The 27,761-nt window shown below is 41.2% G+C and overlaps 1 protein-coding gene across 1 annotated transcript in view; it reads right to left on the reverse strand.

Annotated features, from left to right (window-relative positions):
- The window catches only part of abcc5 (ATP-binding cassette, sub-family C (CFTR/MRP), member 5), a 29,379-nt gene extending 5,288 nt beyond the window's left edge, over positions 1-24,091 (reverse strand). The window contains exons 1-22 of the mRNA XM_038308521.1: positions 23,956-24,091; positions 22,025-22,249; positions 18,235-18,323; positions 10,600-10,755; positions 10,380-10,524; positions 8,381-8,614; positions 8,133-8,306; positions 7,882-8,029; positions 7,649-7,797; positions 7,442-7,549; positions 7,146-7,309; positions 6,314-6,515; positions 6,160-6,231; positions 5,959-6,083; positions 5,813-5,885; positions 3,384-3,587; positions 3,164-3,307; positions 2,994-3,087; positions 2,739-2,908; positions 2,518-2,664; positions 2,072-2,201; positions 1,713-1,995 (exon numbers count right to left, since the gene is read on the reverse strand). Of these exons, the coding sequence (XP_038164449.1) occupies positions 1,713-1,995; positions 2,072-2,201; positions 2,518-2,664; positions 2,739-2,908; positions 2,994-3,087; positions 3,164-3,307; positions 3,384-3,587; positions 5,813-5,885; positions 5,959-6,083; positions 6,160-6,231; positions 6,314-6,515; positions 7,146-7,309; positions 7,442-7,549; positions 7,649-7,797; positions 7,882-8,029; positions 8,133-8,306; positions 8,381-8,614; positions 10,380-10,524; positions 10,600-10,755; positions 18,235-18,323; positions 22,025-22,114 (3,101 nt within the window). The 5' untranslated portion in view covers positions 22,115-22,249; positions 23,956-24,091. The remainder of the gene's footprint in view (positions 1-1,712; positions 1,996-2,071; positions 2,202-2,517; positions 2,665-2,738; positions 2,909-2,993; positions 3,088-3,163; positions 3,308-3,383; positions 3,588-5,812; positions 5,886-5,958; positions 6,084-6,159; positions 6,232-6,313; positions 6,516-7,145; positions 7,310-7,441; positions 7,550-7,648; positions 7,798-7,881; positions 8,030-8,132; positions 8,307-8,380; positions 8,615-10,379; positions 10,525-10,599; positions 10,756-18,234; positions 18,324-22,024; positions 22,250-23,955) is intronic.
- Positions 24,092-27,761: the final 3,670 nt, after the last annotated feature.

A 27,761-nucleotide genomic window follows, 5' to 3' on the forward strand; every position in this document is an offset into this window, starting at 1 on the left:
AGATAATTAAAAATCAGTGGGGTCCAAATAAAGACCAGTAAAGGTCCGGCGACATTTCTAAGTATAATCTGTCACTTTAAACAGAATATAACACTAAAACAAAATGAGGTATTTATGAATAGATGTTATACATAACATTTTTTAATAAAAAAAAATATACAAAAATAATAAAATTTTCCATTTTAATATCTAAAGTGTTTTTTTTAAGTAGAGAACAACAATTGTTCAGTTTGGTATATAGACAATTATGATTCACATATTTTATAAAACATCTTAAACTGTCCATTTGTTCTTTTTCTTCTTTCTTTTTTCTGGCTTAATAAGAGCAGTGGGCTTTATGCTGCCCTGCGAGGCTTTAAACCTGGGATTGAATGGAGACAAAACCATTCTAAAGCACATATCAAGGAGCTCAACTTGAGTCTGGATCCATATTTACTATTGATTCTGTTCATGGTGGAGAATCCTGCTTCACAGCAGCAGGTTGAGCCAAACATCCTCTAAATGTGCAGGGTCATCTTTGAGCACACCATTGCACTTTTCTGTCACCAGTTCACTGCAGTTCTTCCAGCAGTCCACACTTTCTCTGCTCTCTTTTTCTCGTCTTCTTCTTTTTCCCATCACCCGGCTTGCCACAGGTTTGCCTGCTGTGTCTGAAAGTAGCAGCAGCAGCGAACCAGACTGACAGCAGCTCATTGGCTAATTTGTATCAGGTGTAGTCTGGTGTCGGATGCTTGGAGGGCTTTACCGTATTAACAGGAGAGGCGGCGCAAGTGAAGTTAGACACTGCCGTCGGACAACATGCACTAATTATAAATGTTTTAAATCAGGTTGGATTAGCCAGCAGGTGGTCTGGATCCGGACCGTGGTCCGCTAATCCGTGACCTCTGACATAGAATTAGAGCTCTCCATTCCTACGGAGGGAATTTTGTTTGTTTGTGTATTATTGTTGGAGGCAAAGAACATGTTTTGTACATGGAAAATTGAACAACATGAAATCCAGAAATGAAACTTTGACAAGTGTTTCATTAAAAAATAATATTACAGAGTGACTTTGCTGTGTCCTCAGATTGTGCTATTTACATATTGTTTTCATATTTTTATTTAATTTTTACAAACTTAATTTAAAGTATTTTCTGTTTACAGATTTTCCTGTTCTTTTTTTAAATTTCTATTCTATTTGTCTAAAGTTCTGTCTATTCCAGATAACATTATCTTCACTTAAAGCCAAATACAAACGTTTGCACCCATTGACAAATACAAATGTTGCTAACGTCCAGCAGACCCATAAAAATGTGTCTTTGCTTCTCATTCCAGAGGAATGTGATCTAGGAAATGTTAAGTGAAAAGAATGCAATTTGCTAAACTGAAAAATCTGAAAAACAGAAATTTGGGGAGAAAAAAAAATTGTTTTTAAAATAAAGTAAAACTAAAATGTACAAAAACATTTGAAAATATAAAATCTGTAAAAATTATTTTATAAATATTCTTAAATGCAAATGAAAAAAATAAATAATTAATTAATTAAAAAAACTGAAACAATAATATATGAGAAATAAATAAGAAAAAAAAAACAAAATATAATATTGCACAAAGTTTCATTTACGGATTTTTTTTATGGATTTATGGATTTCAAAATATTTTTTTTTTACAAGAATAATGGTACAAAATTCACTCCACAGTTTTAGGGTGAAGATTCTTGTTGTGACCCGAACCTGTGGAGGAAATCCTGTCCCCTGTCGTACGCCTGAAGAGTTGTCAGGCCCTGGATGCTGGACACAATGTGGGACATGAAGGGGGACATCGTCACATTGTCCAAACGCTTGAGCTCCCGGATAAAGACTTTGGAAACGCTGTGGAGAGCAGCAAAGACCAAGACCAGCGGACCAACAGCCACCAGGAACCATGGGAAAACACAGCTGATGACACCCAGGCAGAAGAAAACCAGGATCACGTTCTGGATAAACATTTCTGCTTGGAAGGGGAGACGAGTGTCCACTGGAAGAAAACAGAGACACCATAGAGTCAGGTGAAGACCAGAATCCCAGACAATGGTCTAGATCTTTCAACTTACCTTCATCCATGTCCTTGGAGAAGCGATTGAAGATTTGTCCCGAAGGAGTCGTGTCGAAGAACTTCATGGGGCAACGCAGGATCTTGTGAAAGAGCTGGTCATGCAGCTTGGAGGAAGCTCTCAGAGTTCCCTAAAGAGACAAAACCAAACCGTCACCACTGGGACGAACTGGGATCGTTCCAGTCTGCTGTCAGGAAGCATAGAAGGGGTAAAAATATGTGACAGTGGAAAAGCTCCCTATGTTTTAAATGAATGCTACAGAACTGGATGGTTAGGGCCCAGAACGGTTTAACAGACAAAAAACTTTGTGGCCTCCTCGGCACCACAGTTTGGTTAAAGGTTTTAAAGTCTAATCGTGAAAACAGCAGCACGGTTTTACTAAAGAACGGGAAAAGCTCTTATAAACATTCTCCTCCAAAGCTCTCCAGCAACTAGCTGGGTCTGACCTTGACGAAGGCGATTCCTCGGATGAGTTTGAAGATCAGCATGACTCCCATTGAGGAGGCATAAATGGTGGCATACTGCCACATCTTCGGGTTGTCCTTCATGCTGATGCTCGTTGCCGAGCTGTTGCCCATGGTTACCGTGGTGTTCTGGAAAGCATGGGTAAAGGAGTAAGGAGAGGTGATGAAGCTGATGAGGAGAGTAACGCGATCTGGCTACTCACCCCGCTGCCCTGGTTGATCCAGTAGCTGAGCCACCAGTGGCAGAAAGCTGCACTCCCCACGTTCAGAACAAACAGAACCAGGATCAGCAGGCAGGGGGCGGAGCCACCACATGCCGCCATGTAGACCTGGAACACAGGCCAGGACACGCCCCCGTAATGCTGCTCCTCACCTGGAGGGTCAGAGGAGCCGCAGCGGGTGATCAGTCTCCCAACAAAACACCCCAGGTCCGGGTCAGACGGTTAAAGAAAAGTTACCGTTGTCTTTGATGACCGGCGAGTTCTTCTTCACTGATCCTGGTTTGCTGTCAGCTGGTTTCCTTTGAGATCCACCCTGCTTCCTGCTGGGAACCTGGAACACAAGCTGAGTCTTTCAGAGAGACAGACAGAGAGAGACGGAGACTTGAAGGGACTCGATGGACGGGTACCTCTATGACGGGCGGTTCCCCCAGCTGGAAGTGGTTGAACATGGCTGCGTAATCCCCGTTGAGTTTCATCAAGTCGTCATGGTTACCTTGTTCCACTATACTCCCCTCCTTCATCAGAATGATGTCATCACAGTCCACCATGTACTGCAAAAACACACAGGTATCCCCATGGTAACCATCTTAAGAAGGGCACATCTGTCCATGTCAGGAGGAGGGTTACCTGCAGCTGGTGAGTGACGAAGATGACAGTCTTGTTATGAAGCTGCTTCTTGATGGCGTTTCTGAAGATGTGATTGGCCACGTGGGCGTCCAGAGCACTCAGGGGGTCATCAAGGATATAGACATCCCGGTCGCTGTAAAGGGCGCGGGCCAAACTGATCCGCTGCCGCTGGCCGCCGCTCAGGTTGGCTCCACGCTCTCCGATCTGAAGGGGCAGAGACACAGAGGAGTGACGAGGTTAGCTAACTCTTGGTGTTAAAGGATGGAAAAGCGAAGCATTGTTTCACAAAGTGGGTCATATACAAAGCAGGTACCAGGAGTTCTGCTTCCGTATCAAAATGGGCCTGTTTCTGCTCAGCTCTGGCTCTCAGTTCACAGGAAGAATCAACGTAACTTCAGTCCTTAAAGGAACAAGGAACTAGAAAAAGATTACTTTACTAACTCAGGTTGGAGGACTATGGACTAATTCATCTACAAAGTGAACCTCACCCAACCTCGATCCAACTATGTGGTATATTCTGCAAAATGCTGGTGAAGATTCTCAGTCACCCAGGTGGTTATACTCATTCCAAAAAAAATTTAAAACAATCCACTATACTTTTTTTCCAAGTTTGAAGACATTTCGCTTCCCATCCAATTTCAATTCAAAATGTCAGAAATAGCGTTGAGTTTGAGGCTTTATACAGCAGCCCAACCAAGCCTTGTTTTTGCTTAGAAAACATGAAAATTGAAACGGACGAACGGGTCCACCCCTTTGGAATGGGGGTCGCTTGGCCTCTTCGTTAGCCTGCAATACAATTGAGTTGATTCTTTCCCACTACCATTGCAACCCCAACCCATTTACAGGAACAGAAGACCTCGCAGATTCAGCCACCCCTTTCACCTATTTTCAGAGACATAGAAAGGTATGGGTCAAACGACTCCCTTCCAAAGGGCTGGATCCATTTGTCTATTTTAATTAGCATATTTCAAAACAAAAAACAAGGCTTTGATGGGCTACTGTACAAAGCCTCGAACACAACGCTATTTCTGACCATTAAACACACTGAATATTCTGGCCTGATTTGTCTGAACTTTCCTCTGTGTGAAAAGAAACAAAGCAACTGAAAAAAACTAACAAATCCTGTCTGATTCAGACCATAGTACATGAACTTCAGATTAAATCAGAAAATCCAAGGTTTTTCTTGCCAAAGGTCATTTTGAGCAGGCCTTAGAAGCTTCCTGTCTCCTCAGTGAGACCTATCACCTGATTCTGGTAGGTTCTGGAACTGCATTGGATCTGCCAAGGATAGGAGATAGGAGTCTGGTTCTGCTGGAGGTTTCTTCCTGTTAAAAGGGAGTTTTTCCTCTCCACTGTCACTACAAGCATGCTTAGTGTGAGGGATTGTATTTGAGTCGATGCAATCAACTGGTTTTCCTTTGATAGAAAACTGAATCAATCTGACTGTATGATCTGGTGAACTGTAAAGTGTCTTGAGATGACATGTGTTGTCAATTGGAGCTATATAAATAAACTGAATTTAATTGAATTGAATGAATTTAAGTAGGATCATCAAAAAAAAAATCAAAAAACATTTTGTAAATTGAAATGAAACTTAAAAATACGTTTTAATGAAAAGGTTTTTTTCAATTCTTTCACATTTATTAATTTTTTTTCATTTTTTTTCTAATTTGTTTTACAGATTTTTTTTTTTGCTTTTTCTAATTTCTCTTCAAGATTGAGCTTTACAAATGTCATTATTTTCAAATTGCGTTTTTTTTGTTTCTGGGGGCGGGCTTTCATCTGGAATGAGGAGCGAAGATGCATTTCTATTCGCCTGTGTGGACATTACATTATATTGGACTCCATGTGAAAACAATGTTATCTGTGAAATAATGTAAAGAATGTAAATCGTAAAACTCTAATTAAAAATGGAAATTAAAAAAATGTAAAAACTTAAAACCAATAGAAAAAAAATTGAAGAAATAAAATATGATAAAACAATTATAAAAAGAAATCTGAGAAAACAACAAAGCTCCTCTTTTGGTAAAGAAGTTTTTCAAAGTTTTATTTGTGGCTAGCATCACAATTTCCATCTAAAAAATGTGTTCTTTGCTTGTAATAATAATGGAGGAAATCTACTGTATAGTTAATCTTAAACAGGCTGCTGTACGTCAGCAGTTCCATAATGTATAATTTGGAGTTTTGGACATTTAAGCTTATTTAGCAGAAAACCAAAAATTTGTTTTTGAAGGATGTCATCGTTTTAGGCATATAGAAGAATTTGAAGAAGTTTTTGACGCCTGGTCTCAGCTCTGTGACCGTCTGTGGTTCAATCTCAAACAGTTCTTTTAAGGACAGTTCCATCATCTGAACATGTAATGATATCGGTTTATAAGTGCTCCTCTAGGAGGACCTTAATTTTACAGAAATACAGGAAATGACATCACCTCTGTGAGGTCAGCATTGGGCAGCAGAGCCAGATCCGGTCTGAGACAGCAGGCACTGAGGACAGACTGGTACCTGTGGAAACATGGAGACAGTAAGTCCACATGTGGTCCACATCAGGTTCTCATCCAGCGTGTCTCCTCATCACCTGTCCTCCTGGTACTCCTGTCCAAACAGGATGTTGTCTCTCAGCGTTGCGTTCAGGATCCAGGCCTGCTGGGCTACATAAGCCATCCTTCCCCTGACGGCCACGCTACCCTCCAGCACCGTCATCTGTTAACACACCAACCAGTAATGAACACCAGACCATCAACAGCTGCAGGCTGGGAGCTGTGGGAGAAAACATCACCTGTCCTAAGATTGCTGAGATCAGGGAGGTCTTTCCGCTGCCAACGCAGCCGCAGACACCGAGCAGCTGTCCCTGCATACAGACAGGTACAGGAGGACAAAGTGAGACAGAACATCTGGATGCTCTGGTCATCAGACCCGAGCGATGGACCCACCTGCTGGACATTCAACGTAATGGAGTGCAGGGTGCTCTGAGGGCGCTGAGAGGGACGGGGGACGGACAGGAGGGGGGGACAGGCATCCTCCTCATCACCATCTTCCTCCTCAGGACTTGAGTCTGCATCTCCTCCCAACAAGGAACCAGTCACCCCTTCTTGCTCCTCCTCTTCCTCCTGGAGGGCAGCCGTGTCTCTGCATCTGGGGCAGGGAATCAGAATCAGAATGAAGTTTATTGCCAAGTAGGTTTGAACTTATAAGGAATTTGACTTGGTGTTGCTGTTATAGCTATATACAATATAAAACATACAATATATAGTATATAGCTATATACTATATAAACAGTAGACTGCGTGTTAATGTAACGAAGGAGCTGAAGATTCTACGCTGGTGTAGCCTCTGGCTCCTGAGCGTGGAGGGGAGAGGCAGTGTCAGTGTCACGGGGGTCTCTGGGCCTTGTTGATAAGGCTGGTAGCGGATGGGGAGAAACTGTTCTTGTGGTGTGAGGTTTTGGTCCTGATGGACCGCAGCCTCCTGCCAGAGGGAAGTGACTGAAATAATTTGTGGCTAGGGTTTGAGGGATCGTCCAGAATCTTCCCTGCATGCCTCAGAGTCCTGGAGGTGTACAGATCCTGGAGAGATGGAAGATTGCAACCAATGACGTTCTCTGCAGACCAGATAACACGCTGCAGTCTGCCCTTGGTGGTGGCACCAGTGTAACAGAAGGTGATGGAGGAGGTGAGGAAGGACTCAGTGATGGAGGAGTAGACGTTTGAATCGTACCTGAAACAAACTGAACGTTTCTGACTCGTCATCAATGTCTGGGTTTACCTCTCTCTCTGTCGATGTCGGCCGGATGGTCGAACGCAGGGACTGGCCTGGACGCTCTGCCCCGCCCCCTCCCATCCTAAAGAGGCGCTACACATCTCCACGGCAACCTTAGGATCGCTGGGCATCGCTCGGACGCCATCGATTTCCAGCAACAGGAAGAGACTCTGAGGACGGACACAGAGCAGTCAGATCACCAGTTATTTCAGGAGATGTTCTAAGGGTTCTGCAGGGTCTGCAAGCAGTACTGGGAGGTCTGCAGGTGTTTTCTGTAGGTGTGTGCCAGGCAGCCATGCTACCTTGAATCTCTCCACAGCCACTGAGCCCTCCGACAGAGACTTGACAGAAAATGGAGTCACTTTCAGGGCAAAGGTCATGGCGTTGAACACCGTCACCACAGTGAAGGCCTGGAAAAGGGGGAGGAGCCAACAGGTCATTACAAAATATGCCAGCATGTCAGATAGGAGCAATTTTGGACACACTGAGAGGTAACGTGAATCTAGAACCTGAGCGGCTGTCAGGTCGTATCCCAGCATCATGTGCGTGGAGAACGTTACCACGCTGGCGATGACCACCACCACCGGAGCCACGCCCACCGTGATGCTCTGGAAATAACCAGTGAGCTCCAGCAGCCGGCGCTCCTCGTCCCGGATCCCTGACAGAAATCACAAAAAGCTCACTACGCGGCCTGTGTTACCACAGCAACAGGGAGGGGGAGGATTGTCAGTGGAGCTCATACTCTGGACGTCCTGTGAGAAGGCTTTCACCCAGGCGTACATCTTAATGAACTTGATGTAGCTGAGGATCTCGTTCATCTTCTGCACTCGCCTGTCGGTGACGGCCACGCCTTTCCTCCTGAAGTAGGCAGTCATTCTGGAGCTGAACATCTGATGATCAACACAACGGATCAGATTCTAATGCTAAAACCAGGAACAAAATGATGGATCGCTTTCTACTTCTACCCTGCTGTGTGGGCAGACGGGGACTCACCATGGTGGGGTAGAAGAGGATGAAGACGGCAGATCCCAGCAGCGATGTTGGCCCCAGGATGTACAGGTTGTATGCAACACCGAGTACAGCCAGCAGGGGGCCACCTGCTAGCAGACTGCCCACTGCTGCAGCGTCAAACATCCGCTGACCATCACTGGAGCACATGTTGATCAGCTGAGCGTGAGGAAGGACTGACATTAGACCCCTCAAAGTGACTGCTGGCAGTACCAAGCCGTGTCGGAACCAACCTGCCCAACAGACTTGTCCCTGACGCTGCGGAGCCGCAGGACCTTCTCGAAGGCCATGCTTAGAATGGCTCCTCTCAGTCTGCACCCAGTTCTGTAGTTCAGGGCCCAGGTCAGAGCCAGAGACCAGGACCGCATCAGCTCCGTGATCAGTAGCCCAAGAACCAACAGAAGCCCATAGGTCAGGTCTGATGCCTCCTGCTGGGTGTAATCCAACAGACGCTTCACCACAAATGCCTGGAGAAACCAGAGGAGAAGATAGAAAATAATGCAGAACCAATGGTGACAAAGTGAAGGTGTGAAGATGAGAAAACTAGAACCAGGTCAGGACCAAAGGATAAAACCTAACACAACCTGAGAAGGTTCTGAGGACCAGGTATGAGGATGGACCGAAGCTAAACGGGGATAAAAACCTGAAGCAGATGACAGAAAACACCCAGAACTAAAGACCTCAGAGACATCGCCAATTGTACACTGGTTCCATTGGTCACAGTGGGTGCTTCATATAATGCTTTATATGTGCGTATTCAAAACCATGGGGCCTCCAGTGTCCATGCTCCTTCTCTGCACTTTTCTCTTGTTCTTTATCCTCTTGAAGATTCTCTCCTAATCGCCTATGAACCTGTTTCTGTGGCTCATGTCAACATTTGTCATTTTGAGGGTGGAACTGACCTGAGAAATAAACTGCCTGTGATTGGCCACTTTTTAGGCAATCCTGCCTCTTGAGACATTATTGTTTTTTCCTAGTTAGGGCTAATAATGTTAGCAAAGCATCTTTAGGCTATTAAATGTTCTCTTAAAGAGTTAAAAATTAGTTCAGTGAAGTCCTTGTTAAACTAGAATAGCATTCTAAGAGCGCAGACCTCCGCCAACCAGCAAATGTTGCCCCATGTTGTCATTTACACTCACAAGAACAGCAAAATGGACTTGTAATCTCAGCAAGTATGTTCCTGACAAGAACACAGGAAAGTATGAACTTAGGGAGAATGGGAACACGCAGAATAAACTGTGTCAATTTGAACAAAGGCATACTCATGACATCACCACATTCAAAGCTGGTCTTGAGCTGCATTTCACCTCCTTTTTTTAATAGTCTATAGATAAATAAATAGTTTCTGGAAAGATACCAGAATTTTTCCATTGTTGGACAAAAAAGGCATTTTTTATTCTATTCTAGCAATAATAAATTATGATTTTTTTTTTTGTATTAGTGGGGGAAAAATGGATAACACAGTCAGATAAACACAAATCAAATGATCGTCCTGCCCAAAAGAAAAAGAAAAAAAAAACACCACCTGAGCTGATAGAGGGCTGCTGCAGCGGGCTAACGTTAGCCGTGGCTGCGGTTAGCCTCGGAGTTCCGTTGGTTGCCATGGTCCTCTCAACATCTGAACATGTTGCTTAAAAGTATAACATTCTCGCCTCGAATGATCTTAAAATATACTATTGTAGAACGGCAACAGAAAAGTGAAATTTTGACTCAATACTCTTAGCTCATAGAGCGCTCCACTGGAAGCTGCTGCTGCCGGTGCATGTAAGCGGGGGATGGGGTGCGGGTGGTCACTTTTCCCTGGTGTATTACAACATCCAACTGCCATGCAGGTGGGCATTGTCAGTTTAACTATAGGTCTCACAATTTTCAATGGTGAAGTCCTCTGGAAGTCTTAAATAATTGTTGTCGATTGCAGATGTGTCTAGTAGTTCCCATTGATTTTGCTTGTAAAGCGGGGAGATTGGCACTAGGCTTACCGCACCAACGTCACTGTCGGAAGATCTTAACGACAAAAATTGTTACTTTAAATTTTTTTACTGATTAACACTTAAGTCATTAAATCACCATGAACGGATTAGATCTAGGTATAAATAATTATCCATTGATTATTCCTTGCTGACCAGACTTTTCCTTTAAGGTGTTTGGTAACAGGTGTGAATTGGTGTGAGGAACCTCTGCTTGCCTTTGTGTCTAAATAGATCCATACTGGTCTCACTGGTGGTAACTTACTGGGCCACTGAATCCAGCCAGCTGAGTGACGGTGAGGCAGAGGATGGACAGGAGAAGACGGGCCCGGCAGAAGGTCCAGACGACAGAGCACAGGGATGCCTCGGTTCCTTTGGACCTCTGCTCCTCCTCCCAGAGTTTTCTGAGCCTAAACAGCCACAAAAAATCCGCTGAGTTTATTCTAAAAAAATCACAGACCCAATAGGACAGGATCGCCACCCACCTTGCACTATTGTCATGGCAACGCTCTAGAGGCGCCACGGGCCAGATGTCCTCCAATAGCAACTGCCCTTTCCTACGCGCTTTCAGTGCCAGAGGAGTCAGCCAATGAAACGTCATGAAGGAGAAGAATCCTGCGCTGTCAGCCGGGTGGGCACACCTGGGGAGAGACACACACCTTTAATGACTGTTGGCTTTAATGAACATTCTGTGGGAATTAAGGGAACAGCTCTAGGCTGCTCTAAATCTTATTTATGCGACTTCAGTTTGCTCACATTAATGATAAATCTTCCCTGTGCTCCAGGGTTACCTATAGAGTACCACAGGGATCAGTGCTAGGACCAGTTCTTTTTACTATATATATGCTCCCAGTTGGTAGAATTATTAGACAGTATGGGATTAACTTCCACTGTTATGCTGATGATAATCAGCTATATCTGTCTATAAATCCAGATTAAGCTAACCCATTACATAGATTACAGGCATGTCTTAAAAACCTGGATGACTCATAACTTCCTGCTTCTTAGAACTTAGACAAACTTTATTGGCATCTTCTATAGACAGTGTATAACAAAATTTTGATGCATACAGCTTTTTCAATTTCAATTCAGTTCAATTTAGTTTATTCATATAGCGCCAATTCACAACGCATGTCATCTCAAGGCAATTTACAGTTCAACAGATCATCCAGTCAAATTGATTAAAAGTTTTCTGTCTAAGGAAAACCAGTTGATTGCATCGACTCATTGACTCAAAGGCAATCCGTCCCCCAACATTGAATGAGCAGCTTACAACAGTGAAATGAACATTACCATCAATAAAGTGCAGCAGTGGTTAGAATGTAAATGATGTAGGAGAAAATGAAACCAGTTTAAAGTCATGGTGCAAAAGGCATTGATAAAGGTTCAGTAAAGCAAAATTAATAGCAAAATGCAGTAGAACATTGAGTTGTGTTCTGTCTAAAGGGATTATTGAAATCAGCCACATTGGTAGTGCAAATATGATGTTTTCAAGTGTGATGCAAGGCTTGATTAGAGTTTCAACGGTTCAACAGCTTCTGAATGCAGACAAAACAGACTTGGACCAGAGTCTTTGAAAAAGAAGCTAATTAATCAGTCACTTCATTTGGATGGGATTAAATTGATTTCAAATAAGAAATCTAAATTCAGTTTATTTATATAGCGCCAATTCACAACACATGTCATTTCAAGACACTTTACAGTTCACCAGATCATACAGTCAAATTGATTAAAAGTTTTCTGTCTAAGAAAAAAACAGTTGATTACATGGACTCATTGACTTAAAAGCAATCCCTCACACTAAGCATGCTTGTAGCGACAGTGGAGAGGAAAAACTCCCTTTTAACAGGAAGAAACCTCCAGCAGAACCAGGCTCAGTGTGAGCGGCCATCTGCCGAGGCCGACTGGGGATCAAGGAGACAGAAGCAGAGATACAAAATGAAAAAAAACCTAAAGTAACCTAAAGTTTTTGATCAGGACCTGTAATTTAATTCCAATATGAAAGAGGGTGCTAGAATTCCCTTCTTTAATCTCTGAAATATTGCAAAAATTAAAAATATCCTGTCAAGATCTGGTGCTGAGAAACTAGTCCATGCATTTTTTACATCAAGGCGGGACTATTGTAATTCTTTACTATCAGGAAGTCCACAAGCTGTAGCTAAAAGCCTTCAGCTGATTGAAAATGCTGCAGCCAGTTATCTTTTTTTTTTTTTTTTTTTGCTAATTTCAAGTAGGCTACATGGTGAAACAGAACCTTTAACATAAGTGAATCTGATCATCATTTCAGATATGCTGGTAGCTGCACTTAGAAGTGAGGAATTTATTGAGATTTCACAGTTTGTTTTAATTTGTGCTACACTTAAAGCATCCAGTGCTGATTGTAAAAAGAGATTTAGCTTAATGAATTATATCAAAACAGCATCCAGAAAGCCCTTCAGCTATTGGAGAAGTAAGAAGGAAAGAGGTGAAAAATAGATATCATTTTAGTCAGGTTCGTTAATATTATAGTGACATTTATCAAGATTTCTTATATATGGATATTAATCATGTTAAAAAAATGTGTAATATTTTACTGACAGAGTTATAGGAATTCATAAGGTATCACAAGCTTCAGCTCATTGTGCAAAATATTCATGTCTGATCCCAATCATCACTTAAATTACAAGTAAACTAATGGCTGCTGTAATCTGGTATTCTTTTAATACTAAGCGTGCTATCGAATGTTGCTCACTGTGGTTTTTACTGTATGGCTTGTATGTAAGCCCGGACACATTGAAAAAATAAAATAAACTAAAATAGAGAGAATTAGTCCAGACAAACATTTCTCAATGGCTTTGCCTTTATCATACCTTATCTGAAATAAATTGAGGAGAATAAGTATTTGTACAGCCTGCTATTTTGCAAGTTCTCCCACTTAGAAATCATGGAGGGGTCTAAAATTGTCATCATAGGTGCATGTCCATTGGGAGAGACATAATCTAAACAAATATCCAGAAATTACAATATATGATTTTTTTAAACTATCTATTTGTATGATACAGCTGCAAATATGTATTTGAACACCTGTCTATCAGGTAGAATTCTGACCCTCAAAGACCTGTTATTCTGCCTTTAAAATGTCCGCCTCCACTCAATTATTGTCCTAAATTAGATGCACCTGTTTGAGGTCGTTAGCTGCATAAAGACACCTGTCCACCCAATACAATCAGTAAGAATCCAACTACTAACATCGCCAAGACCAAAGAGCTGTCCAAAGACATTGGAGACAAAATTGTACACCTCCAAGGCTGGAAAGGGCTACTGGGAAATTGTCAATCAGCTTGGTGAAAAAAGCTCCACTGTTGGAGCAATCATTACAAAATAGAATAAGCTACACATGATTGTCAGTCTACCTCGGACTGGGGCTCCATGCAAGATCTCACCTGGTGGGGTGTCAATTAGGGGTGGGGATTGGCAAAGAAGTCATGATTCGATTCGAATCACGATTCACATGCCACGATGCGATTCTATCACGATGCATCATGATACTTGAAATATTACGATGCATTGCGATATTTTCACTGAACACTGTAAGAAAAAGATACAGCCCTTACCAGTGGCTGACTGGCTGGGTATGATCTGGATCGTGTCTTCAATTGATACATAACTGAAAGCAACTGAATTCATACATAGCTGTATTTATTGAAACGACTTTTGGAGGTGTTGCCATGAAAACAAATACTGGACAGATATATTACTATTACTGGTGTGGACACACTGACAAAAAGATCTTAGGATTCATAAAACTTAAAATAACAAAATAAGGATAATCAGTGCCGTTTACATGGCCTCAGTGGTCCTTTAAACCAATGAAATTAAAATATATATTTCCCCTTTTGCAAATGCATTTTTACCTTCTTTGTTTTTAAAGCCAAAATGCATCTGACTTGAAATGTGATGGAACCGCGGATGGAATTTTCATAGTGTCCTCCATGTTTTATTTCATATAACTCGCAGTATCCCATGGCCGGAAATGCTTGTGACACAAAGCAGCGGGCGTCAACACATCCGCATCGACAACTACAGGACTGGAAGTTGTATTCCATTTGGTTTGGCTGATGTGCTCCAACCATTAATGTATTTTATTTGTTCATTTTTTTTTAATAATCGATTCTTGAAGGCAGGAATCGATGCAGTAGATCACAAAAATTAGAATCGCGATGCATCGTCATGACGATTATTTTGCGTACCCTTAGTGTCAATGATCCTAAGTAAGGCGAGAAATCAGCTCAGAGCTACACGGGAGGAGCTGGTCGATGACCTGAAAAGAGCTGGGACCACCATTTCTGACGTCATGGTTTGAAATCATGCATGGCATATAAGGTCCCCCTGCTTAAACCAGCACATCAAGGCCCGACTAAAGTTTGCCAACAACCATTTGGATGATCCAGAGGAGTTATGGGAGAAAGTTATGGAGTCATATGAGACGAAAATATAACGTTTTGGTCATAATTCTACTAACTGTGTTTGGAGGAAGAAGAATGATGAGTGCTAGAGAAAACCATCCATAATGTGAAGCATGGGGCTGGTAGCATCATACTTTGGGTGTGTTTTTCTGCACATGGTGCAGAGCGACTGCACTGTATTAAGGAGAAGATTACTGGGGCCATGTATTGTGGGACTTTGGGGAACAACCTCCTTCCCTCATTGAAGGTGGGTCCAACATGACAATGACCCACACAGCCAGGATAATCAAGAGTGGCTCTGTTAGAAGCATATCCAGGTTCTGGCATGGCCCAGCCAGTCTCCAGACCTAAATCAGAAGACCAGAATCTTTGGAGGGAGCTCAAACTCCATGTTTTTCAGAGACAGCCCAGAAACCTGACTGATCTAGAGAAGATCTACGTGGAGGAGTGGGCCAAAATCCCTCCTGCAGTGTGTGCAAACCAGGTGAAAAACTACAGGAAATGTTTGACCTCTGTAATTGCAAACAAAGGCTACTGTACCGAATATTAACATTGATTTTCTCAGGTGTTCAAATACTTTATTTTCAGCTGTATCATACAAATAGTTCAATAAAATCATGTATTTCTGGATTTAGTTTTTTAGATTATGTCTCTCCTAATGGACATGCACCTAAGATGACAATTTCAGACATGATTTCTAAGTGGGAGGACTTATAAAATAGCAGGGTGTTCAAATATTTATTTTCTTCAGTGTAGTTAGTGCAGCTGCATGTTTATACTGCTGGAGGACAGAGATGCTAATTTTCATCATTCTGCTTTATTCTATCTCTATTCTCCCACTCTGCAGTATTAGCTAGTTCAGCCTCTAGCTTTATTTTTTTCTCTGCTTTTTCTTGTCAGTGTAGCTTCATCAGTACCATTCCTGTTTGGCTGTGAAATTATCATACAGCTGTGCTGCTGCCATTAACACCTTTGTTTATAGAAGTTGGAGCTTTGCCTGTTTTTCAGTGTAGTCCTGTTTCTCTTACTATGACTGTTTGTTTCATCCAGGCGATGCTCTTTTATCCTCTGACATGGGAGCTGGCTTTGAGCTCTTCTGTCTGTGTCTTTCCAGTACGAGGCCACCCCTGGAGCTATAGAACAGATATATTTTTTTATCTCTGCTTCTTTCTCTATGTCTGCTTCTGTCTCCTTGAACCCCAGTCGGCCTGGGCAGATGGCCGCTCACACTGGGCCTGGTTCTGCTGTAGGTTTCCTCCTGTTAAAAGGAAGTTTTAACACTGCTGCTGCATGCATGCTCAGTGGGAGGGATTGCTGAAGAGTCAGTGACAAAATGTAAGCGAACATAATAGTCTATCATGCAGGAGAAGCATGATCTGCAGGTCAATGGCTCTGTCTGAACGTCTGCCCTAACCCCTAAATAAAGCATGATATAGGGGTTACGCTATTTTACATGGGTGTCGAGAGGATGAAAAAGTAGTGATCTCAAAATGTCCCACAATGCACCTTGAAAAATAGCGTACATCCATAGTCATTAGATGAGCAGATATATCCCAGACTGCTTTGCCACAGATCTCCTTGCAAAGCTTCATGGGATTTAAATTGGGGGACGAAAGAGAACTAAGATAGTGCAGGCACCGTGCGGGAAGCCAGAGTCACGTTACCCACGGGGAGCGAAAAGTAGTGGTCATCTGTCCACATGGTCAGTTAACTTAGTTCACTGTAAAGTCAATTATATAGTTCCCGCTCTATGGTGATTGAGGTCAGGGTGTTAGTTAGGATGGATGGACTATAATGAATATATGAATTGAATTGATTTCAGTTTCTGAGGACAAAACAGAAAGCAGAGCATTGACTGACTGACAAATACACATTGTGTTTAACATCAGCGCAGAGCAGAGTGTCCTCCTCCCACATTATCTGTCCCTAAAGATTCTCAGTCATCCAGGTCATAGTCAATCCAAAAAAGTAAAAAAAAAAACACTGGACTCTGTTTCCAAGTATGAAGACTCCAAAGGAGTGGCCCCGTTCATCCGTTTCAGTTTGCATGTTGTCTAAGCAAAAACAAGGCTTTGTTGGTCAACTGTATAAAGCAAATCAACACTATTTCTGACATTTGAATAAGGCTCGGGCACATGACGTCACACGTTGCGCGGCAGACATATTGATAGCTGGTCAGCCCACTGTTTACACTTTGACTTTGCGCCTGTAAGGACTAGCTTTCTTCTGCTAGTAGTTTGCTTAGTTTTTTGCCGTTTCATTTTACCTCTGCTGTCGTTATGGTCGCCCGTTGCTGTGTCGTAGGGTGTAGTAGCGCAAGCTGTGACTGGACGGGGGAAAAAATCCCAAATGGATTGTCTTTTTACCGTTTTCCAACCTGGAGGCGTCTCAATGGAAAACAAATGTCCTCCATAACAAAGAGTCGCCGGCTAGCATGGGTCGCTGCTGTAAGACGGCCAAATATAACTTTCAACTCAATCCCTGTGTCCATGAGAGTGTGTTCCCGGCATTTTCATTCTGGTAAGTTACAGAACATACTTTTTTATTCATCTATCTCCGCCCCTGCGTGGTAGTACCATGCTAGGACAGTCATATATCATCAGAATTTAACTACATTATCCCTGGACACGTACAGTCAGCACAAGATTTATTTAGATACATTTTTGATGTTTTACGTTAGTGCCAGCACCTAGTCTTATCACCACAACAAACACCAAACCATGTTGAGACGGTAGCTTACCTTGGCTCTGATGACTGTGTTCTCATTCGGCTTGATAACTTCCATGTCATGAACTTTTCCATCTGTCAGCTGTTTGTAAGCCTCTAGCGACTTGTAGCAGCGAAACTCTTCATGTGTGTAGGCACTGACGCCACACACTAGATACGAAAATACGTCCTCCCTCGCAAACGGCGGTAGAAATTCTTCCCCAACGCACCACTCCTTGCTTTCTACTTCGTAGGGATCAAGTCCGTTTATGAAGCCCATCTTTTGCAGATAACGGTCCCTGGCTTCCCTCTGCAGTGTGTCTCGGTATATTCCGCATCCTTTCTTCGCTTTTAACATCGCTGTTTACTCGTCTTTCTGCTCTGTCTCTATGCTGTTTTAGGTCTTTGTTTACCGTAGCAACTAGCTACCAATATGGCGGCGTACCCAGAATGCAACGCGCTGTGCCCGAGCCTTATTGAAAAAGCTTCCTGGATTGAAAGCAAAGCACAGTTTCATTCTCTCTGTGATCATTTACCTTCTTATTTTAAAATAATTTTAGCACTAAAAACCCGATGTTTTAGCAGAATCTGGGTCAAAATTGTAAGCTTTTGGGTTGTTGGCCTAGTGATGGCTAATGGTACATTTTACCAATTTATAAAAAAAAAGAAAAATTAACCACAATCCTTTTTATTTTGATGAACCTCTCAGTTCAGTAAATCTATGCTCCCTTTACAGCCAATCCTGAAACCATCACTAGATAGGAGGAAGAATTAGGTCATGTTTAAATGTGTTTAACTTATAATAAACCTTTTGCCTCAAACACAGTGTGAATATATTTTTCTGGTTTGATCCCATAAATCTAAATATCATGAATGACTGATTTTTCTCATTGAACTTCTTTTGTCGGTGGAGTTCAAAGCTCCAACAGTGTTGGTCCTCACCTGTGTGTGTGTTTGTGTGTGCATTACCTATCCTCTGGGCCATTGTTCTTCCCTGTTGCTCCACCGTTCAACAGCTCATCGTCGTGGAATTTGTCCTCAGACAAACGCAGGACAACCTGAAAACGAAGATGTTTCTCTTATCAAACTTTATAAGTACAGAGTAATGTTATTAGATTGAGTTAAATGTATAATATTTAATTATAAATTTCATTACTTTAAAAGGGATTTTTAAATAATTTTATTGGAAATTTAAATATTTAATATTTAACTGGGAACATTTTTTATTCAATCCTATTTGAATGGCATTTTAGATAAATAAATGTTACATCTATAAATTTAATGGTAAATTTTTGTTTTCCCATTATAGTTTCCCTTCAGTTTAGGGTTCCCGTCATTATGGTTGTGAAAACCATCTGGAAAAACCCCCACTTGAGTCACGACCACCAGGGGGGCCCGACCCCCAGTCTGGGAGCCTGCTTTACAGAATCAGCTCACACTGGGCGAATCCTGCTGCTCTTTGCCTGCCTGCTATTGAGACGGTAACCATGGAAACACAGCCGATGCTGTAAAAGCTTGTGTTTGTGACTGAAGCAGGTTCGGGTTCTGGTGTGTGGCAAACAGGGCCTGGTTCTGACATCTTCAAACAGAAATTAAATCCTGACTAAACTAGATCCTGGAGATGAGTACAGATGCCTTAATGGCTGGACCTGCTTCTGAATTTCCTCACATCCATAGAAGAGGCGACTGGCTGCTCTGGGGGATAAACAGCGCGTGCTCAGACCCAGTACGCCGGACTGAACACGTGCACAGCTCACCGTCCTGTCTCGTCATCCTGTCACGTTCAGCAGCAGCCAATCCGATGGCTCGCAGCGTTGTCTGCCTCAGCCAATCAGCTCGAGGCGCTTTGCCCAGCATGACAGAGTGGGCGGAGCCTTTTACATAAACAGACTGCAGCTTTGTTCTCCTCCTCCGTCTCTGTACCACTCACATCTGAGGCTTTTAATTTGAAAGACCGACCAACGTTGCGCTATAGTTTAAATTCAGTCCAATTCCCTTTAATGGCGCTGTAGTCAAAGGGTTCTAACGAGTGTTCTAACGAGTTTAAAAATGGCGGAATCATTTTTCTCCCTTTTGTTTGTTTTTGTAGGATAACTTCCCAATTTGACTAAGAACATTTATTAACCCTTTATAGGGAACTCAGTGAAATACTTTGATCCAAATTTCAAGCTAGTGTTATTGGAATCCAGGAAAAGACCTTATTACCTTTGTAACATTCAGAAAATGTGAATATTTTGATGGCAAAAATTTATGTCAATGTAAAACCTAGAAACACCAACTTGTCTGAATATATTAAGAAAAATACCAAAGTGCTAGAAGAAATTCATGAAAAACACACTGAGAGTGAAAGAAACACATTTCATTTTGGTCCAACATAAATTTAGAGGCATTAATGCTGATACTGGCACTTACATTTTTATTTTATAAACCTAAATATAATTATGAAATAGGCTTATTAACTTTTGTACTTTTCAATTAGATTTTAACCTTTTTTTCTTGTCTTAACCTTTCTCCTAGTAAATTTACAGAAGGTCATTTATCATTCAAGGGCTCATCTAATTGGTCAAATGGCAAAATAACATGTACACATAGGCGGATCTACTGGGGTGGCATAGGGTGGCAACTGCCACCCTAAATGACAGCCTTGCCACCCCAGCTGCCACCCCAGTTGGCGGTAGGGGTGGCGAGGCTTATAAATTATGGATCATTTGAGAATTACGACTGCTAATTTCTAATGTCGGACTGCAGTGAATGCAGCACGAGATGACGCGAGAGCGACTGAGACTGATTGTTTTGAAAACCGAATGGGGCAAAGCGAGGGAGCCAGGGGTGATGGGGAGAGGAGACACGGGATGAAAAAGGTGAAAACTGATCAACCATCTATTGAGAAATGAAATCATAATGAGAGCACAATGTTGCTAGCATAGCTGCAAGGCTGATTTTGAGATGATAAAAATCAGGTTGCAGAACGTTATTTCTCTATCTATGATGTTAGTTAGGCCTGACGTCTCAGCCTCATAAAGACATATTTGCGGTCAACTATGACAGAAAAGAGACGATCAAGTTTGGTTGAACTCAAATCCAAACGCACAAAGGCATTGGATCTAAATAAATTTGTGAAGCGTTTTGCTGAGCAACGTGGAAATCACTGCATTCAGCTGTTATAGTCATGTTAACTTTATGTTATGCTCTCTGGTGAGCCTTTACAGAGCTGTTACATTTTGTTTTGGCACCTGAGAAAATCTGATATTTCCTTTAATAAAAGCAAAAGTGTTAAAAGTTAAAATGTGATACTGGTGTGAATCCTGCTTAATATGAAGCAGTGTTGTTGTTTCTTTTTTGTATATATAGTATGAAATTATCCAGAAATGACCTGTATGAACCTACTCACAAGCAAAATGTATTTTTATGTTGCTTCTTTTCAGATTTGTGGAGATTTTGATGTAACATACAGAACCCGCCTTTTTGTTGATTTGTTGATACAGCAGTATGGAGGACCAACTCTGCCATATTTAAAAATAAATACATAAATAAATAAATGCTCAATAAATAAATAAGCATAGAATTGATTGCAACAACAAATAAATGTAAGTAGAAATTAAATTATACAGCTAGTCATAAAGGTATATAACTCTTTTAATTGGCTTCTTTATTTCTTTGCCTTTTCAATATTTACCTTATTTATTTTTTTGTCATTTACTATCTTCAACTTCATTTTTTCATTACTTATATTTTTAAGTATTTATGTGCATGTTATCATATTTTTGTCTGTTTTATTCTTCCTTTGTATTTTTTTACCCTAGTTATTTCTTCGCCGCTATTTCTTTCTGCCTGCCCTCTTTACATTTCTGGCTGCCATTATAATATAATTTCTAATTACATTTATTTGTTGATTGTACTTTTGGTGGCAATTAATTGTATGCTTATTTATTTATTGAGCATTTATTTATTTCTGTATTTATTTTTAAATATGGCAGAGTTGGTCCTCCATATTCAGCTCTATCTACAGCATTTACATGCATGCAATGTCCCTTTCATGTTGCCTTAACTGCTGTATGTCAAGTTACTGAGGAACAAATGGGGTAAATGTGTGTTCAGAGTAAACATTACATAGATGTCCAGTACCTTGTTCGGGTGCCTTGACCCATTTATTTCTACTGTGTAGTTCTGCTCACTTTAGTACAGCTCAGTCCATAGATCTCTGATGGGGAACTTTTTCTTTCTATAGTTTCTTCTTGGTCAAATGCTGCAAAGCTGCCTCTCTGACAGTCAATCTCACACATCTGCGACTCAGCACCTGTGTCTTACCTTAATACCTTTCCTGTCATAAGGCCCCTCTAGAAGTAGTGTTATCATTCTTCTATCTCCTATTAAGTGAGATCTCATTGTACGATGTATTATTAATATGAACTGTTTCACATGAAACACCAAACTGTGATAACTGTGATTAAATTCAGTGTAAACAAATACCATATCTTGCCACCCCTAAAAAATTCCTGCCCCCCTCTTGCCACCCCATAAATATTTTTCTAGATCCGCCCCTGCATGTACAGCAATGTAGCAGGATCTGAATGGCTGGATGTAGATCTTTTGCTTCAAGACCTCACTGAGAGACAGTGGGGACTCCACTTGTAAGGGGTATGCAAGTGATCAAAAACGCTAACCTGCCCTTTAAACGGTTAAAGGATTCAACAGATTTGAATCTGCTTCATCCTTGTTGCCCTCTCTGAGTGGATGGTGGTGGTGGTTGGTTCCTCACCTGGTTCTGACTGACCTCAGACCATGACGGCGCACCACAGGAGGTCTGCAGTAATCCTGACTCGCTCCTATCAAAGTCATGTTGTTTCATGTTCTATCAGACCACATGGAGGCGTGACCTCTGACCCCAACGCACTAAACAACAGGAGGATTCTTGGGGTGGGGGGGGACTGCAAAAACCTCTAAAATAGTAGACAATCCTCAAAGAACTGGAGGAGACGAAAACCTGTAGAGACACAAAGAAAAACTTCTTAAAACTACAGTAAAAGGCTTTGAAACATTTGCAGAGGAGTCATAAAAGACACGGGAGCGACAAGAGTCAGGGCAACACTGGCAGCGCAGAGTTGCCTATAGCAACCAGCATAGCAACATCCCAGTGCCATTCTTCTAAGCATCAAAATCAGAAAGAATAGGGATTTAAGTGGCTTTGAAGGGGCTACGGTCATTGGTTCCAAGTTAGATATCTTACAAAATGCTCAACGGCAGGGATTTTCACAAAATGAATAAATTTAAGGATGACAGAGAATGGACTATAGCAGCAGAAGAACTTTAGGGAAAACAGTCTGCTCTCACTTTCAGCTCCAATTTGGAGTAAGAATAACCCAAAGCATCATGGTCCAGCGGGGATTGTTTGTGTTCAGCATCAGCAGGTCAGGCAGGTGGAGGGATGATGGTATGGATGTTTATGGAAAATCTAGAGTCTCTCAGTTCCAACCAGGGGCGGAGCTAGATGGGGGGCCAATCACTGGCCACCCCTAAAATTTATTCTCCCTCTAATAACAGTAATACTCTCAAGTGAAATATTCAAAACATTTAAAATTTTTCATATATTAACAAGAACTGAGAACAAAAACGCTGTGGTTAATTATGCACATCAATATACTAACATTAAAGATAATAAGCACAGAATTCATGATCTTTTCAGAACTAGATTTGGTGTTATACGGGGTAAAGAGGAAATGATGTGTCTCTGAAAGTCCTCTAGGAGTCTTCAGTGAAATCATATATAAGTAACTATTTTAAATAAGATCTTTATAATCAATTTATGAATATATCAGTAGTTGTAAATATCAATTGTATGCAGAATGATTGTTTTTTAAAAGTAGGTAAGTAATAACAAAGGAAAAGATGTTCACCCCAGAACTCAAACCTGAAAGAATCGTTTCCACTGTACCTTTTATCTAGAAGCATGGATGTTTAAATTCATGTGTCAATTTGTTAGCATAGCCTGTAGGAAAGTATATTTTGTCTTTATTTAGAAAATATGGATGTTGTGCTCGTTAATTTTCCTGTTACAATAGTGTAGATTGACCCTAAGGTTCTGGGTCCTATCCACTTTCGGCCCCTCAGTGTGTACCTTGCCTCTGGTTCCAGCTGAGCTCTATTTAACCCCCACTGTCCATTAAATACAGGTTCTGACTGTTTCACCCCATGTGATCTGAATTCACCTACACATTGGTCCTGAAGACCCCCCAAAAACCAAAAAGCCCCTCCTGGATAATTAGGAGAAAAATCTGAAGCAACATTTTGGATCTAAGACCTGAAGAATCCCAGCAGAGGGCCAAACCAGAAATAAAGGGGTGTACCTTTTAAATTGGCCTTCAGGTGTTCAGGTTCAAAATTACTTGTATGGGTGTGTACTACATCCATGTACTACAATAAAACTGGATGTACTTGTTGTCACTACACACTAGAGTAACGCTGCTGTACTTCAGGTGAATACCTGCAGCTCCTCAGTAGTACTTTGAGGTTCTGAAGTACGGTGACTGGAACACCGTGTACGGCTACTACAGGGTACCATTCAGAGCTCCTTCAAAATAAAAGCCTAGGATGCTGCGCTAATAACCGGAGATCTCCGCGCGCCCGAACACCATCCGAGATCAAACACCCGCACGTGTTCACCTGGTCTCCCTCACCTGTGCGGGTTCTCACCTGCCCGTGTGTCCGCGCGTGTCCGTGTCCCGCTCCTATTTTTTCCTCCTTCAGCTTCGCTCAAATGATGCTGCTGCGGCTCAGCGCCGGTGGGGCGGGGCATCATGGGAAATGGAGTCACAGCCTGGCGTCACTAACGACGCAGAAGTTGCGTCACAGGCGGAAGTTGGGTTAAAAACAATTAAACCATTATGTTGAGGAGACAGTGTGCTGAAAAAGTAGTTTTGAACCAGTTGGTTAGTCAGAAAATCAGACTGTTTATCTCTCTGTCACTCTAATTTGGAAAAAAAAAAACAAAGCATCCCTCAATGAGCTGTATTAGACCCAGCATTTTCTACATTTCACAACAAATATAAACTTAATGCATTTATGGTTTGACTCTAATTCACCCGAAAATGGATCTAAAAGCTGAAAACACCAAATTAGTTAGTTTTACAGGCTAAGTGTGAGTGAACAGACCACTGATCTATTCACTGGATTGCAGATAGCCTGAAAAAAGTGAAGCCACCGGCTGCAATATTGGTAGTCCCCGCTCCCACAGCAATGCTGAATATGTAGCATTTGGCTGCAAAAACAAGCATTTTTCTGGCTCTGGGAAGATATTTCACTGGTAATTTCCCGGTCAGTTGATGATTGAGCCAAGAAAATCCATATATACGTCAACGTATGCAATATTATTGTATGTAGTGTAACATTAGTCTAGCTATCTAAGACCAATTCGAAGATTGTGTCTAACGTTAAAAAATAGAAAGTAGAGTAAATAGAAAGTTATTCACAGTGAAATGCCAATGTAGAAATTCTTTGTTAAGAGCATGATGCTGTTGCTATTGTAGTGTTTGCAAATTTCAAAAAGTCATGTGCTGAAATATTTTGCATGTTATATTGACGAAAAAAAGCAACTCAGCCATTTTCAGACACATCATTAAAGTATATGCCATCATGCATTCACAATTTGCAAATAGGAAATTTGCAAATTGTGCATGCATGTCATTAACATAGATTTACTTGTAATTCAGTTTTTATGTAAAGTTTTGAAATTTTTTTTAATATGTTATAACAACAATAATCATCATCAATACATGTATATTATATCAATCAACACTTTAGCACTTTTGGTCCTTAATTATTACTATTCTCCATTAACAGATTAATTTTGTTGTGATGGATTTGTATAATATTTTATATTACATGATTTATAGATTTCATTGACTTCATAATGACTATGCAATGGGATGGGCCTATTTTATAAGTTACAGTAATCTACTTATGCTATGAAACAGAAAAGTTTGTGTCCAAGTGATGAATTTATTTTTATTTTAAAAGTCTTAAAGCTACAGTGTGTAATAATTACAGGGATATACAGTCAGAAATGTAATATATTATACATAACTATGTTATTTATCATCATCTACGAGCTCAGCCGCTTAACCTTAATATTTGCGTTGCCTTAGAATTCGTTATTTATAATTACATAGGAGCGGGTCTCGCAGCCATGGAGGCAGACATCTTTGTGCTACGGCAGCGCAGAGCCAACAAACTAGCGATTGCGAGATCGCCGATTACGCTCGAAAGTAACTACGGCAAGTTGAGAGAGATGAACTGAGAACACAGACTAATGAAATACTATCTGTAAAATTATCTATGTAAACAAACCTCATCAATTGAGAAGGTAGGTGATGCGGACGTCGTGGAAGACATTTTGTCCCGTAACGCTCGCCGTACTGTCGGAGGGGAGAAGCGGTGGGGGGGAGATGTTCATGTTGCTGCGGTCTGCAGTCTGGACGTTAGATGTCGCTGAAAATTACACACTGTAGCTTTAAGTCCCCCTTAAAATGAGCACATCATCTTTGACCGATGCTCTAGCGCACGTATTGTTTACAGTGCGACCGGTCTAACTAGGGAGTACCAACATGGCGGCTGGTGGCTTCACTTAAACCCTGTACTACCAACGGGCAATCACCAATCCAGTGAATAGAAATCAGTATTCTATACTCTAACCACTAGGCCGCCACTCCCCAAAGTCTAATGTGGGTTTTGAACCAACAACCTCAGAAATGGAACTCAATGTCTTACAGCTTACGTCAATGGCAATGGTAATATGTAATTATATGTAATTACCACAACAATGTCATCAGTAGATGTATATTACATGTACATCATCAATTTAGCACTTTTGGCACATATTATTATGCTCCATTAACACATTCATTTTGCTGTGATGGATTTGTATGATGTGTCATATTACATGGTTTATAGTTTTCATATACTTCATAATGATTGCAATGTGATGTCCCTTTTTTTCATTATAAGTTACGGTAATCTAACTATGCTATGAAACAGCAAGTATGTGTCCAAGTGATGATTAATCTTTATTTTAAAAGCCCCCTAAAAATGCCAACATCATCGTTGTTCAATGCTGTTGCGCACATTTTGTTTACATTGCTACTGGTCTAACTAGGGAGTACCAATATGGCGGCTGGTTGCTTCACTCCAAATAGAGATCATGGGCACTGACCAGGAATTTGAATATTCAAATTTTTATTTTATTGTTTGTGATTTAAGCTAAAGGAAAAAAACAGTTCTCGTCTCCTGTTGAATGAGCATATTAGGCAAAAACTGACATCAAACAGAGGAATTAATTATTCTCAATCAACAATGTTTCAAATAAAGAGGTCCAATACAGCATCCATTCTCTTTTATAAATATTTTTATTGTGTTATATAGGGGAGAGTTTGTTTTTTCAGTCATCTAAAGGTCTTCTCTGTGATGATAAAGAAAAACTGCTTTACCTGTATATTATACAGGTCCTTCTCACAATATTATCATATTGTAATAAAGTTCATTATTTTCCATAATGTAATGATAAAACTTGAACATCCATATATTTTAGATTCATTGCACACTAACTGAAATATTTCAGGTCTTTTATTGTCTTAATATGGATTATTTTGGCATACATCTAATGAAAACCCAAAATTCCTATCTCACAAAATGAGCATATTTCATCCGACCAATAAAAGAAAAGTGTTCTTAATACAAAAAAAGTCAACAGTCAAATAATTATGTACAGTTATGCACTCAAAACTTGGTGGGAAATCCCTGAGTGCTTCAGTGCAGCGTGGCATGGAGGCAATCAGCCTGTGGCACTGCTGAGGTGTAATGGAGGCCCAGGATGCTTTGATAGCGTTTAGCCTTTAGCTCATCCAGATTTTTGGGTCTTGGCAGGCCAATTGAGCACAGTGATACCATGGTCAGTAAACCATTTAGCAGTGGTTTTGGCATTTTGAGCAGGTGCCAGGTCGTGCTAAAAATGAAATCTTCATCTCTATAAAGCTTTTCAGCAGATGGAAGCATAAAGTCCACCAAAATCTCCTGATAGCTGCATTGACCCTACCCTTGATAAAACACAGTGGACCAACACCAGCAGCTGACATTGCACCCCAGACCATTACTGACTCTGGGTACTTGAAACTGGACTTCTGGCATTTCCTTCTCCCCAGTCGTCCTCCAGACTCCGACACCTTGATTTTCAAATGACATGCAAAACTGAGCAACAGTCCAGTGCTGCTTCTCTGTAGCCCAGGTTAGGTGCCTCTGCTGCTGTTTCTGGTTCTCGCTGTGCAGCGTTTTCTGCCACACTTTTTCATTCCCACTGAGGTGCTTTGATACAGCAGCAGCCTATTGGTTCAGAAATATCTTTCTGTGTCATATCCTCTTTGCTTGAGGTTGTCAGTGATGGCCTTCTGGACAGCAGTCAGGTCGGCAGTCTTACTCACGATTGGAGTTTTGAGTGATGAACCAGGGAG

The sequence above is a fragment of the Cyprinodon tularosa genome, unplaced genomic scaffold (genome assembly GCF_016077235.1).
Source record: "Cyprinodon tularosa strain WSP-4 unplaced genomic scaffold, ASM1607723v1 ctg639, whole genome shotgun sequence".
NCBI lineage: Eukaryota > Metazoa > Chordata > Actinopteri > Cyprinodontiformes > Cyprinodontidae > Cyprinodon > Cyprinodon tularosa.